This window comes from Myotis lucifugus, unplaced genomic scaffold, assembly GCF_000147115.1.
Source record: "Myotis lucifugus unplaced genomic scaffold, Myoluc2.0 scaffold_11, whole genome shotgun sequence".
Taxonomy (NCBI): Eukaryota; Metazoa; Chordata; class Mammalia; order Chiroptera; family Vespertilionidae; genus Myotis; species Myotis lucifugus.
In genome coordinates this window covers 10575203-10590092 of record NW_005871059.1, presented here as the reverse complement: position 1 = coordinate 10590092, position 14890 = coordinate 10575203, and the positions used below count along the sequence as shown (strand labels likewise).

Genomic DNA, 14890 nt, shown 5'->3' with positions numbered 1-14890 from the left:
CCTCCCTTGTTCTTCCAGACTGTCTTGATTATTTTTGGCCCTTTAAACTTCATAAATATTTTAGAATCAGCTTTTCACTCACACACACACCCCACAATATTTCTTGGGATTTTAAAAATCGAGGTTGCATTGAATCTGTAGACCATTTTGAAGAGAATTAAACTCTTCATTCTTCCGAGTCTCTAATTCATGAATAAAATATCCCTCTCCAGTTATTTAGGTCTTTGAAAATGTTTTTCAATAAAGTGTTATAATTTTCTTCGTAAAGTTTGTACTTTTATTTTTTTAGGTACATCATAATGTTTAATGGTATCATTTCTAAAACACCTTGGTTGAGAGAGAAGACATAGAAAAATATGCAACTCATAAGTGTAGAACTCAACGAAGGCCAAAATTACTGACATGGGCTCCCACCACTAGGTGGGTACCAGCACCTCAGAATCACCTTTCACGTCCCTCCCTGTTTTTACCCTCCTTTTCCTCCCCAAAGGTAACGCCATCCTGACTTCTAACACTATAGTGTAGAACTCTGTATGAATGAAACCATAGAAAATGTGCTATTTTGTTTTCAGCTTGTTTTGTTTAATGTCTTACGTATGTCAGCCCTACATATTTTTGTGTGTAGCAGCATCCGGTTACATGAATATATGACAACATGGTTATCCATTCAACTGTAGATGGGTGCCTGGGCTTTTTCCAGCTTGGAGCTCTCTGACGCAGCTGGGAATATTGTGGATATAACTGGTCCACATGTTCATGTTTTTCTGTTGGGTCAAATGTATGCACATGTTCAACTTTAGGAAACAACGCCAAGCAGTTTTTCGAAGCGCTGATATCACACCAGCTGTATGTGAGAGTCCTGGCTGCACACCAACACATGGATAACAAACCACCCTGACATTTAATAGCTTGAAACAGGAACCTAAGAAGAGGTCATGAGAGTTAAATGAGGTTGTAAGGTGGGACCTTAATCCAATAGGACTTTTAAAGAGAAGAAGAGACAATAGGTCTCTGTCTCTGTCTGTCTGTCTGTCTGTCTGTCTCTCCCCTCCTCTCCCCTGTGTGTGCACAGAAGAAAGGCCTTGTGAGACGAGTGAGGAGATGGCCATTTGCAAGCCAGGAAGAGAGGTCTCACCAGAAACCAGCCCTGGTAGCACCTTGATCTTGGACGTCTAGCTTTCAAAACTGTAAAAAAAAAAAAATAAAGCCACCCAGTCTATGGTATTTGTTATGGCAGCCCTAGTAGACTAAGACAGTACTCCACTAAGCTGTGCCTAGACTCCCGACCCATAGAAACATTGAGTTTTAGGTAATTTGTTATATAACAATGGAAAACTAATACGTTAGCCTGTTTTCCCCCCTCTACATTCTGTTTGACTTGTGTCCTCAAAAGATAGGCAGGTGGAGTGCTGTCTTTGTGGCTTTCTTGCTTTCCGGGGTGGGGGTAGGGTGTGTGTGTGGTGGGGGAGTCAAGTCCACATCCCTGTCTGATACAGAATCACTCCAATTTTGGAGTCATTTCCCAGCAAAGGGGAAAACAACTGGCTTAGATTCACATTTGGGTGAAATCAGAGGAGGACAGAATAAATTACAATCACTTGGAGTACATGAACTTCCTGTGTATATTTATATGGATTCTCTTCCGTGGATATATATGTCCATGCATTGCTGTAATTATGTAATTCCTATAAGGACAATATTAATCTACTGGATGTTTTTAGGTGATCTTAATGAAACATCTTTTGAAAGGAACCTATAGTTTCTAGGACTGGAGGAAAACAATTTGCGTGGATGTCAGCTGGGGATTCTTCCAGGAAAACCCTGGAAATGGAGAGCTTCCACACGCGATTCAGTGCCTGGACACCATGTAGCAACAAGGCATTAAACAAACAGGTGAGTTACACACTCTAGAATAGAACAAGTTTAATTGGTAAGGCTCATTTTACTACAACATTTTGGGTCTCATGTTGCCATATATTTTCTAAAAATACCCCTAAAGGATTTAGTTTTTGAGTCACTTTGAATAAAAATCAACCTACATTTGTCTCACCCTAGTCCCCAACTCCTACCTTATGGAAGGCTCCAGATCTGTTTCCCTTTGCTCTGTACCTCCAGGGACAAAACAGAAACCTCCAGAACACACACTGTTTACAGTGACAGGAAAGAGAAAAGCAAGGTGCTTTTGGTGTAGACCAGGGGTGGGCAAACTTTTTGACTCGAGTGCCACAATGGGTTCTTAAACTGGACCGGAGGGCCGGAACAAAAGCATGGATGGAGTGTTTGTGTGAACTAATATAAATTCAAAGTAAACATCATTACATAAAAGGGTACGGTCTTTTTTTTTTTTAGTTTTATTCATTTCAAACGGGCCGGATCCGGCCTGCGGGCCGTAGTTTGCCCACGGCTGGTGTAGAGTGTTAATATTCCAGGGTGGGCAAAAGTAGGTTTACAGCCCTGGTCAGGTGGCTCAGTTGGTTGGAGCATCTTCCCGTGCACCAGAAAGGCTGTGGGTCCAGTTCCCGTCAGGGCACATACTTAGGTTGCAGGTTGGATTCCCAGTTGGGGTATGTATGGGAGGCAACTGATCGATGTTCCTCTTTCTCAAATCAATAGAAACATATCCTTGGGTGAGGATTAAAAAAAAAAGTGGGTTTATAATTGTGAGTATGTGAAACAGAGTTTATTCTTGTATTATTTATTTGTATTATTAATATTAGTTATTATTTCATATCCTTATTTATTTATGATTTATCTTTTAGGTAATGATGGCTGGCAATTTAAGCCGCCCTTGGATATTTCTCTGTGTATTTCTTTAATCTGCTCTTCCCTCCTGTGCCAGCTGTGTGGCCCGATGGCCTGGGGATGTCCCCTCTGAAAGGTAGCGCAGGAAGTAGTCCTTGAACGGCTGTCAGACCTTGATGCGGAAGGCTGGCTGGGCCTTCAGAGCTCGTGCGTGGTTCAGGCCCGCTCACGAGGGAGGGAGACCACATGAGCTGGGACCAAGGCCTGACTGAGTAATACATCAGCGAGTGTGTCTATGTCATCTGAGCAAAGCTGGGCTGACACCCAGGTTTGGGGGGATGCTGGTTCTTGGTGTATGTCCTCCTGGAGACACGTCTAACAATGGCTATTTAGCAATATTTATTAACTTTCATTTTGGTGGGTGCCATGTAGCTAAGGACTGTGGGTTAGTAAAAATCATACCTACTTCAAATGGCCTCGTTTTCACAGTTCAACAAGGGTAGGTAGCCTGCTTGTGCTTTCAAGATGAAATATTTGGAATCTGTTTCCCCAGGCTATATCAGCCAAGGCAGAAACAAGAGCCAGGATTCCTTACCTCTCTGTGTTGAAAGAGGCCTCCATGGGCCCCTCTGTAATTATATCTCCCACCAGCACATCCAGCAAGCCTGGGCTTGTCTGTGCCCCGGGATACAAGCAGGTGAAGCTGCAGGGAGAGACCTCCACTACGCATGTGCTCTGTGAACTGTAAACTGCTGTGCAAATATGAGCTGTGAGGTGGTTAACTTGCTTAGCAACTAAGAATATATGAAACTACACAGAAAAATGTCATTCCCTCTCCCCTTACAGCTCTTTCAGGAAAGAGTTGCTCTTATAAGTCATTGGTTTGACCTCTGGACTACCAAGCAACGTCAAGAATTCTTATTCACGATACTTTTACGCTGCACTAAATCACAACTAAGGTAAATGTAGCTGATTGATGAGGTTATTGTTGGTTCTTAATGAAAACAAAATGTTTATATAACCTTTAAGGGTTTTATCCCCTAGAAAAAAAACAAAGCCATTGGTATTTTGACGTGTGAAGGTTTATAAACACGCTTCTGCTGCTGATTCCTTGAGAGCGACGTGGAACCTCTGGGGCTTTAACATCTTCATATCACAGGGGAATGTTTAGTTTTTCAAAAACTTGTCAATAGCCTCAGCCGGTGAATGTTAAACACCCCCCTCGTATATTAAGTCCCCTTGGGAACTATCAGATGACGAGATACATCAAGTAGATACCTGGTACATAGGTAGACACTCCATAAATATTTGTTACCTGAATGGTTGTATCTGAAACATATCTGAGCAGTAACCATGGCAGCAACACATAGGAACATGGGCAAGACTTGCACAGCAGTGGTCACTGATGACCAGTGTGTCCTTGTTCTCATTCGTACCCTTCTCTCCTACTATGTCTACAATCTCCTTTGAAATCCTGCAGCAAAGACGGTGTGCTATTTGAAGGTGTTAGTTGAAATACCAGGGGTTGCTCATATTCTGATCAGGAATTAATACTCTGGAGGTAGTTAGCTAACATTGTACTGGAAAGGTCACCGTCTCAGTCATTACCACGTTTTACTAATTAACATAGCAAATATCTGGCATTAGTTATTATCAGAGCAACTAGCGGCTGGTTAACTTGCCAGATGAGTGTTAGGAATGGAGTGTCTCTGGTGAAATTAAAGATGTGGGACAGACCGGAATATTCTAGAGAGCCCTGCAGTGTGCTTGGACATGGTTGAAGAATCCAGCCCCGCTGGTAGAGAAAGGATGGTTTCTCGGGTTTCATCCCCAAACAAACAGCCTTATCAGTCTGGGGATTTCTGGGAGTCTGAGGTCAACCACGAGGGTAATGACAGACTTCTGTTTCTGGAATGTGAACTGCTTCTCGTCCTTTCTCATCTGAGTGAACCTTTCACCCAGAGGACAGAGCGCTGGGACTTCAGCCTACAGAAGAGGCCGGCTTGGGCTTATTCACCCAGGTTTGCTTCGTAAACCTCTAAGTATGGCATCACTTGGTGTGAGTGGCTTTCCCTACAACCTGGTGGGAAGGTTGGGGGGACTTTGAACCCCTTAGGTAGCCACTGAAAAGTACTGGAGACGTGTGCAAGACCAAATTGGCTTTTCCAGTTTGCAATACCCGCCTCCCACTTTTTCTCGCACTTTTTCCTGCCCATCTATTATGCTCAGCCATTTCCTCTCTCCTACCCACTCGCTCACCTTCTCCGTTGCCAGCTTTCTCCTGCATCCTGGGCACATAGTGGATTGTCAATCGACTGTCCCTTATGAAGCCACTCTGTCACTGGAGGGAGACAGACACCTTCTTGGTTGTGTTTAAAGAAGCTGCAAAAACAAGCCACAGAGAAACAGCTCTCCAGTCAGTGCTGAAAAGTCAGGGAAGGGAACTTTTTATGGCAGTCATTGGCCAGGTTTGCTTGTACTCCAGCTTGACAGCTTTCAAGATAAGAAAATTATAGGCCAAACCCCATATCCATATTGCTTTGAGGTGTTGTCTCATGTATCATAGACCAAGCAATTTTAGTTGTAACCACTAGAGGTCACTAGAGAACTTCTGGTATATTTTGAGGCTTATTAACATTAGGCCTGACATTTTGTCACTGGAAATTGCATCCTTTGTCTGGTACCTGAATTCTTCTTTCTATGGGACAAGGGTATGGGGATAATCTATTCAGGAAGATTGCTTTTCTTTGTTTCCTAGCAGCTGTGTTTCTGCAGGGCGCTGTTTGTATTTCATCATTCCACAAATCTGTCATTACATACTCTGGGCTGCTGATTTTAGGGGAAGTTGTATGTCAATTTCTGGTCTCTATATTTGGCATCCTGAATCCATCTTTAATTGGTAGTGGTGGTTTTTCTTGTTTAACATCAATCAGTTCACTCTCCAAAGTCTGGATTCAGTCTTTCTTGTACCACTTCCTCCCCATTTCTTTCAGCTAGACATTTCTTCTCTCCTACCAGCATCTGCAGATCCCATGGGTTATCCAACCTGAGTGGTGCTAAATTTTAATTAAATCTTAAAAGCTTTTTTAAAGTTAGAGCAATCACCTTTCTTTGAAGCATCTTTATTGAGAGATAATTCACATACAACAAAATGTATCTATTTAAAGCAGCCGTGGGCAAACTACGGCCCGCGGGCCGGATCCGGCCCGTTTGAAATGAATAAAACTAAAAAAAAAAAAAAAAAAAAAGACCGTACCCTTTTATGTAATGATGTTTACTTTGAATTTATATTAGTTCACACAAACACTCCATCCATGCTTTTGTTCCGGCCCTCCGGTCCAGTTTAAGAACCTATTGTGGCCCTCGAGTCAAAAAGTTTGCCCACCCCTGATTTAAAGGGTATAGATCAACGGTTTTAGTAAGTTCGGAGTTGTGCAACCATTACCACAACCGAAGTTTAGAACATTTTCGTCACCCCAAAAAGAAACCCCATACCCATTAGCAGTCACTCCTTATCCCCACCTCCCAGCACTGGGAAACCACTAATCTACTTTCTGTTTCTATAAATTTGTCTTTTCTGGGCTTTTCATATAAATGGGATCATACACTTTGTGACTGCTACTTTCAAGTATTACAACATTCTTACCATTCACCCATTTTGTAGTATATATCAGCACTTCTTTCCTTTTTTATTGCCAAATAATATTCCATTGTATTGATATGCTATATTTTATTTACCCATTCATCAGCTGATGGACATTTGGGTTGTTTATGCATTTTGGCTACTGCGAATAATGCTGCTATAAACATTAGTGTACAAGTTTTTCTATATGGATGTGTTTATTTCTTTGAGGTATATACCTAGGAATGGAATTGCTGGGTCAAATGGTGGCAGGGCAATTGACTTTTAACTATTAAGCATTTCTTTTGAATCACATTTATTCCTATAGTCCTTGTTCCTTGGTAACTGTGAATAAGCCTGTGGATAAACAGGAGAATTGAGCATTTTTTATAAATAAGCCAAGCTATACTTATTCAAATTACCTTGTTATCAAGGCAGAGAAGCCAAGCTTTAGGTGTTTTGTAATTCCTGAATAAAATTTTTTAATTGTTGACAGTATTACAGATGTTCCCCATTTCCCCCACTTTGCCTCCCTTCATTCAGCCCCACCCCATCCCAGGCCTTCCCCACACTATTGTCTGTGTTCTTAGGTTATGCATAATATTGTTTTAATTCAGGCAGTTACAGCTATAACGCGTAAACAAGATATGCAGTATTGGTCAGAAACATGCTATCACCTTTAAAAGTTTCCTCTTAATCTCTATGAGATGTAGTCAAACATCTAATATTTTTTCTTTCCTAATAAATATTTCATATTGTTATGATTTAAGAAGATTTCTTAAATGGAGTTTTATGATAGTTAAGACATTTTTCAAAGGTTCAGCTTCTGAAATTACCCCCTTGGCAGAGATTCTCCCTCTCACCTTGACTTAAATGTCACCTCTCCCGGGAAGCCTTCCCTGCTCGTTTTTCACCACCAGCAATTTTTACAAACCTCCACCACGGCATTTCCCCAATACATTGTGCTTATATGGCCACGTGTCTAATGGTTTCCAGTGGTGTCGTCCCCCTGCCGCTTGACTGGGCTGACCCCTCCTGCCACTCCTTAAAGGAAACGGGGCTGCTATGGCTGTCACACTCGGAGAAACCTAGGAGAAGTTTGCTTCAGTCTCCTAGCCACACTGGTGAGACCGGTTCCAAATTGCCTCTGCTCAGTACCAGGGAACGCCCCACGCGAAGGCCTCTCTGGAGCTGCTCAAACTTGTCGCTTTCCCTGGTGGGTGCGGCCACATTCATGCAAATTCATTCCCCAGAGATGGCTGGAATTTCTGTGGGTGTGTGTGTCTCAGGGGAGAGAGGGATAATGATCAGTGACGGGCTCTAATTATTGGTCTCCCTCGGAGCCACTGGAAATGGGGTTGCAGGGCAGAGCACCCACCAACCAACATACAGATGAGAGAGCACCCCCCCATCACCTCCCACTTCAGTACACCTGCCCCTCTCCCAAGCACCCCTGGGAGGGCTCAATGCAGGATGTGTAACTCAGTTGTGAACTGTGAGGGAGTCTTGTATATAAATTTTTCAGAGACAACATACTTCTAGGTTAAGTTTGAATACAGAACAGCTACATCACTGTGAGTTACTGCACACCCGTTAGAATATTTCTGTGAGGAGGCAGTGGAGAGGAGAGGAGAGTATTAAGAGACACAATGGGTTTCTGACTAACACAGTCTTGAAATAGAGTCATCCTGACTCTTCTCTCCCCTCAGCTCGTAGTCTGGACATGTTCCTGTCCTTTCATATAGACCAGGTGGTCATAGGCAATTGTAAGAAATACTGTATGTCAAGCATGTCAAACTCACGGCCCGTGGGCTGCATGCCTCATTTATTTGGCCCATGTTAGCCTTTGAGTTTGACATTCTTGCTGTATGGATTAACATTCATTGTTGGGGTGGTTTTTAGGGGTGGATGAAGCTAAGAAAGAAAACCCCTGAGTTTTTTTTTTAAAAAAGGAGAAACCCAATTAAAAACCCTAAGCTGTTTAATTGGGTGGGAATGGGGACAGAAGGAGAGCAGATGGCAAACCTGTGCACTGACGTTCTCACTTCCCATTGGGTAAATGATGTCTCTACTTATTAATGTTTCACTTCTCTTGGTAGCACTAAGCACCACCTGGCATTATGTTATATACAGCGCTTGTTGGTTTATTTCCTGTCTACATGTCCATGGGAATGTAAGAACTTCTTCTGTGACTCTTTCTGTCCCTAGCACTTAGAGCAATACCAGCTGCAGAGTAGCCACTCATGATGCTATCGATGATTGAAGATGTTAAAACACTCCCATTACAACAAAAACCAAGGTGATCAGAAAAAATATTTTTCATTTGATAATTTGTAGGAGGAAAACATTTTTAAAGATATGCCAAGTTTTTTTTATAGAGGTGATTACTAATACTTTGCTTCATTCAAAACTTTTCTTTATTTAATTAATTCCAGACCTCTATAGAGCAATCCAAAGGAATTGTGCACAACAATACGACCTAAGGGGGCTCCTGCCACACAACTCCACGGGCTGCTATTCCACGCTGTCATCTGTGTGAATGGCACCTCTCGAAGTTCATTGCACAGCTTCCCAAACGCAGCAGCCCAGATAGTACTACCAGCCATTTATAAAGTACATGATATTAGCTTTCAGCTCCACCAAGTGTCCTCTTAACCTCTGTGTAAAAGGAGTCAAATTCACAGATAATCAGGGGAAATGGAGACAAGGTTTTAAGAGACTATTTGTCTGTGCTCTGTATTTAAGAATCTCTTTAAGAAATGTCCAGGAGGGTCTCAGCAGAATCAGGTTAGAAGTGGCTGTCCGGGAGACCTGCATGGCCTAGCAAGTCTGAGAAGCAGAAGTAGCATGCCATGGCGCACAGTGAACGTTCAGTGACATGTGCCATCACTCCACCTACTCTCTCTATTATTCTTTAAAAAAAAACATATTTCATTGATTTTTTACAGAGAGGAAGGGAGAGGGATAGAGAGTTAGAAACATCAATGAGAGAGAAACATTGATCAACTGCCTCCTGCACACTCCCTACTGGGGATGTGACCGCAACCAAGGTACATGCCCTTGACTGGAATCGAACCTGGGACCCTTTAGTCCACAGGCTGATGCTTTATCCACTGAGCCAAACCAGCCAGGGCTCTATTATTCTTTTATTTCATGGTCAGAATGCTTTCAAGTGCAAACAGCAGAAATGGAATTCAAACCAGCTTAAAAATAAATGTGAATTTATTAAGATTGGTCTAGCTGCCTGGCCCAGTGGTTGGGTATTGACCCATGAACCAGGAGGTTACCATTCGATTTCCGGTCAGGGCACAGGCCCAGGTTTCAGGCTCGATCCCCAGTAGGGGGTGTGCAGGAGGCAGCTGATCGATGATTCTCTCTCATTATTGATGTTTCTATCACTCTCTCCCTCTCCTTCCTCTCTCTGAAATCAATTTAAAAAAAAAAGATTGGTCTAGCTTTGGGCTGGGCTAGATCCTTGGAATCAAATGCTGTTACTAGATCTCTTTCTCTCTGTGTGTCTGTTTTTCCTCCCCCCACCCTCTCCTCCTCTCCTCCCTCTTTCTCTCCCTTCTCCCTGCTCTGCTTCCCTATCTGTGTTGTATACAACTAAAAAGATAAGTGCAAGGCCATTAAGCAGGAAATTATAAATTAGTAGTAAAGGGTAATAAGAAATAATCCTGGATACCATGTTTAAAGATGCCAATTTTCTCTAAGTTAATCTTCAAGTTTAATTAAATCTCAATAAAAATCCCCCAATAGGATTTCCTTATGAACCTTGAGAAACTTATTCTAAAACTAATCCAGAAAAGAAAATGGACAATAGTTAAGAAAAATTTGAATATAAAAAAATGAGCAAGAATTGTACTGCCAGATAATAAAAGCACTTTTATCCATTTAATAAATACTCCTTACAACCCAGCAATTTCACTTCTGGGTACTTATCTGAAGAAAACAAAAACACTGATTTGAAAAGATATACACACCCCTATATTCATTGCAGAATTATTTAAAATTCTCTAAAATTATTTAAAATAAGATATGGATGCAACCTATTTGTCCATCAGTAGATGAATAGATAAATAAAGTGGCGGTACATATATACAATGGAGTATTACTCAGCAATATAAAGGAATGAAATACTGCCATTTGCAACAACATGGATGAACCTAGAGAGTATTAAGCTAATTGAAATAAGTCAGACAAAGACAAATACCATATGATTCCATTTATATGTGGAATCTAAAAAAAAAATAAAACCAACGAACAGAAACAGACTAAGATACAAAGAACAAACTTATGGTTGCTCTCTTAATTGCTGAAGACTTTAGCACCTGGTTCTTCATTTCCTTTGTACCCCAATCCCAGTCATTATTCTATGTATCACTGGAACGCACACGGAAACCCATCTCATACACCCTTACCATGCCATAGAGTGTCTGTAAAGCCACCAGACAAGACTCAAGAGGTGCCACCTTGGCAACTAGGAAACGGGTACCTCTACCAAACCCACCTGCCCCTCTCCAGGCCACCTCCCCAAGCTCTTCCCCACTTTCATCACAATTTTGGCAGCTTCTTTCCACTTCTTATCAGAAATTTAAGAGCAGAGAATTCGATTCAAGTCCCATATTACTAAGCCTTGTTATTTTTGCAAAGTACACATTGTACATTCAGTAGCACACTGCAAAACATTAGCATGAATTATTTAAAAGAAGCTTTCCTTGTCACAATAAATGAGCAAAGCACATTTTGTTCATTGTCTCCTTACGTGTTGTTATTTCTCTTCACAGATTTATTCCTTTGCAACACTAACTAAAATGCAACTACCCACGATGTCATTACTGCAAACTTGCCCGTTCTGCTGCTCATGCACCGATTTCTTAAATGTGACTGAAGCATTTTCTTTCCTTCTTGCTTAAGATTCATTCACTATGCTTTAATGTGTCCTTGTAGGCACAGACTAGGAAACATCTATAAAACATGTATAATTGGGGTTTTCTTTAAAAAGTAATTCAATTCTTCCCTTTTGCTCTGCTGGTATGAGTCAGTAGAAGCTGTGGGGTGCGAAGGGGATGGGAATAAAAACTCCAAAGATACTGAGCCCCCTCTTTGAAAAGGAGACTGAAGACATTCCTGCTTTGCACCTTATTTTATTGATGCGTTTTGTAATCCAAATGAGAGCAAATTGTCTATCAAGAGCCAGTGAAATGACTGAGAAGCCTGCCTCAGACAGTGATGAGTTAGATCAGTGATCCATTGGGGTTAACTGCTCTTGGTGTTGGCATAGTCTCATTCAGCTTGAATGTTAATCTCTATCAATACTGAGAAGAGCCCTAACCGGTTTGGCTCAGTGGATAGAGCATTGGCCTGCGGACTCAAGAGTCCCAGGTTCGATTCCGGCCAAGGGCATGTACCTTGGTTGTGGGCACATACCCAGTTGGAAGTGTGCAGGAGGCAGCTGATCGATGTTTCTCTCATCGATGTTTCTAACTCTCTATCCCTCTCCCTTCCTCTCTGTAAATAATCAATAAAATATATTTAAAAAAATACTGAGAAGATTCCCCAAGGGACATTTCTGTCTGTGGACACTATATGCTACAGGACATGCACCACTCCATTCTTTGCCCTCCTGCTTACATCACACGTACAGTGGGGCCTTGACTTACGAGTGTCCCGACTACGAGTTTTTCGAGATACGAACCGTTTCTCGGCCAATTTTTTGCTTTGAGTTGCGAGCTAAAATTCGGGTTACGAGCCAGCTTCAGATACCCCACCGCTCCTTGGTGCAGCGAACGTCACAGTGAACGCCACAACATCAGCCCAGCATCACGTGTCTCACTCGTTCACTTTTTGATTTGACATACGAGTAATTTGAGTTATGAGCTCCATCACGGAACGAATTAAACTCGTAAGTCAAGGCCCCACTGTACATGCACACACGAGCACACATGCACACACGTGCACACACACACGTGCTTTCCCCAGACTGACATGCCAACAGGTTCATTTTAAAGCCACTTTGTTTTGTCTCAGGTTGTGACAAAGCTGCATGGACAGGAATCAAGAGAGAGCAGGGCCTTAAAATAGAGCCAGGGGAGTAGAAACACACACAATAATAGGCAATCATTAAACCTTGGAGCTAAAACAGGCAACCTCTTTTCTTTTTTTATTTTTAAAGTCCTTTTTGTTTTGCAATAACTTTTAACTTACAGAAAAGTTGCAAAAACAGTATAATTTATTTACACTGTCCATCTGGATTCCTCAATTGTTAACATTTTTTGCCATATTATTCCAAATCATTTGAGAGTAGATTGTAAACATGTTGCCCCACTAACCCTATGCCTTTCAGTAAGTCCTAAAAAAACAAGGACAGTCGGCTGAAAAATCAAGTACATCCTCTAATACCAGGAAATCAGCATTTATTGAGCACTACCATCCAACTCACAGACTCCATTCAATATTCCTGATTTTTCCAACAATGTCCCTTACAAATCATCCTTTCCTTCTCATTCCAGAATCCAATCCACAGTCACCGATTGTATTTAATTTTTATGTCTCTATAGCCACTTTCAATTGCTCAGTGTTTCCTTGTTTTTTCTTTTTCTTTTTTTAAAATATATATTTTATTGATTCTTTACAGAGAGGAAGGGAGAGAGATAGAGAGTCAGAAACATCGATGAGAGAGAAACATCGATCAGCTGCCTCCTGCACATCTCCCACTGGGGATGTGCCCACAACCCAGGTACATGCCCTTGACCGGAATTGAACCTGGGACCCTTGAGTCCGCAGGCCGACATTCCATCCACTGAGCCAAACCGGTTTTGGCCCCTTGTTTTTTCTTGACACTTGAAGAGCACAGATGTGTTACTTTGTTGAATGACCTTCAGTTTGTGGTTGGCTGACATTTCCTCAAGATCACATCCAGGGTATCACATTCTGGGCAGGAAGAACACAGAAGCGACGCTGTGTTCTCAGTGGATCACATCGGGGGCCAACCATGTCCATGTGTCCCATTGATCGTGATGTTGACTTTACCGCTTGGTTAAGATGACTATGAAGTATTTTGTACTAATTCATTAATAACTAAAAAGTATTGGAGTAATTACTTTGAAACGAATTAAAAATATTTGAATCCATGCAAATATCCTGTTTCTCATCAAACTTGTTTGCTGCATCCATTGGTGATTCTTATCTGAAGCATTTATTACTATGATAGCTACCAAGTGGTGATTTTTCTAATCTAATTCCTCTACATGTGTGAGCTGGTGTTCTGTCGCAAGGTAGAATTTTCCCTCCTCTCACGACTTGCAGATGAGGCTCTAGCTAAGCCAGCAGTTTGGGTAAATTCCTGGTCAAGACTCTCTCTGGGTCTAGTGGATGTTCAGCAACTTGTTCATGAATGTAGCTAAGGTCTTTTTGTCCCTAATTGGAGGTGCCATTTTCATTTCACTGGGAAACTTTCTGAGGCTTGACCACTCTATGGGAAGGTAGGTCAAAGAAGACCCATGGGAGAATGAGATCTGTTCAGAATCATGACTTTTCTTGCAGTGAATTCATCTGTCCATTAGGACACAGTAACAGGGCAGCAGTAGCCCCTTTGCAGAGAGAAAAAGTTCTAGTCTCAATGGCCTGAGGTAAATGAGTTCTGGTAGGTTCTTATTGTCAAAGTTTCCAATCATCTGTGAGACTGGTCACAAATGTCTGTAATTCCATGAAGTTTGGAGGCGATGAGAAGTTCCAGTGAAGAGTTTGATTTACTGGTACCTGGATTGCTCCCAAACTTTCTTATTCTAGAGATTCTTATTCAAGATGACCATCCTCTGGTAGCTTGGGACTATAGCAGATGTTTATGCTAATATCCAAAAAGGACAGTCATTTTTGTTGTTTTTATATAGTTGGTGGCTGCAGGGTCAGCAATGCGTCTTTCATGGGCTGTTGAATGTCTCTTTGGCCTCTATAGCCCCAAGATGATCACTTTAATAGGGCCTTAGATTTTGTCTTTATTCAAGAGCTGTGCTGAGGCAGCTTGAAATGCAGTGTAAGAAGTTTTCTTCATGGATGTCATATAAAAAAGTTTTCTTTATAGATGTCACATTAAGAAATTATTGAATTTCTTTAGGTATGATGATAGTATTAGATAATATATTTTTTAATGTTCTCATTGTTTAGTATACACACTGAAATGTTTATAGATAAAATATGATGTCTTGGAGTTATTTTAAAATAACATGGAAGTGGGGAAATGAGGAGGAGGAGGAGGAGAAGGAGGAAGAAGAATTTTAAAAAGCTGTGTATCTGTCTCCTTGTGAATACCGTAGAGTAGGGGAGCGCCATAACTGACACAGCTCTATTTGAGAGGTGTCTGTTGCCCACATTAGGATTAATTACACAATTGGATCATGATCATATGTAGTCTCTTAAAGTGCCCTAGAAATTGTCAGTGGTTTACATGAAGTGGCCATGGGTGTCCGAACTATATCAAAGTTGTACATATTTCCAAACATTTTTAAATGAAAAGGCTCTCGTGTT

General features: G+C 41.5%; 1 protein-coding gene across 1 annotated transcript in view; it reads left to right on the top strand.

Annotated features, from left to right (window-relative positions):
- Positions 1-1827: 1827 nt before the first annotated feature.
- ECT2L (epithelial cell transforming 2 like) overlaps positions 1828-14890 on the top strand; it is a 55732-nt gene continuing 42669 nt past the window's right edge. Inside the window, exons 1-2 of the mRNA XM_023750199.1 lie at positions 1828-1893; positions 3589-3701. Coding sequence (XP_023605967.1) covers positions 1828-1893; positions 3589-3701 — 179 coding nt within the window. The remainder of the gene's footprint in view (positions 1894-3588; positions 3702-14890) is intronic.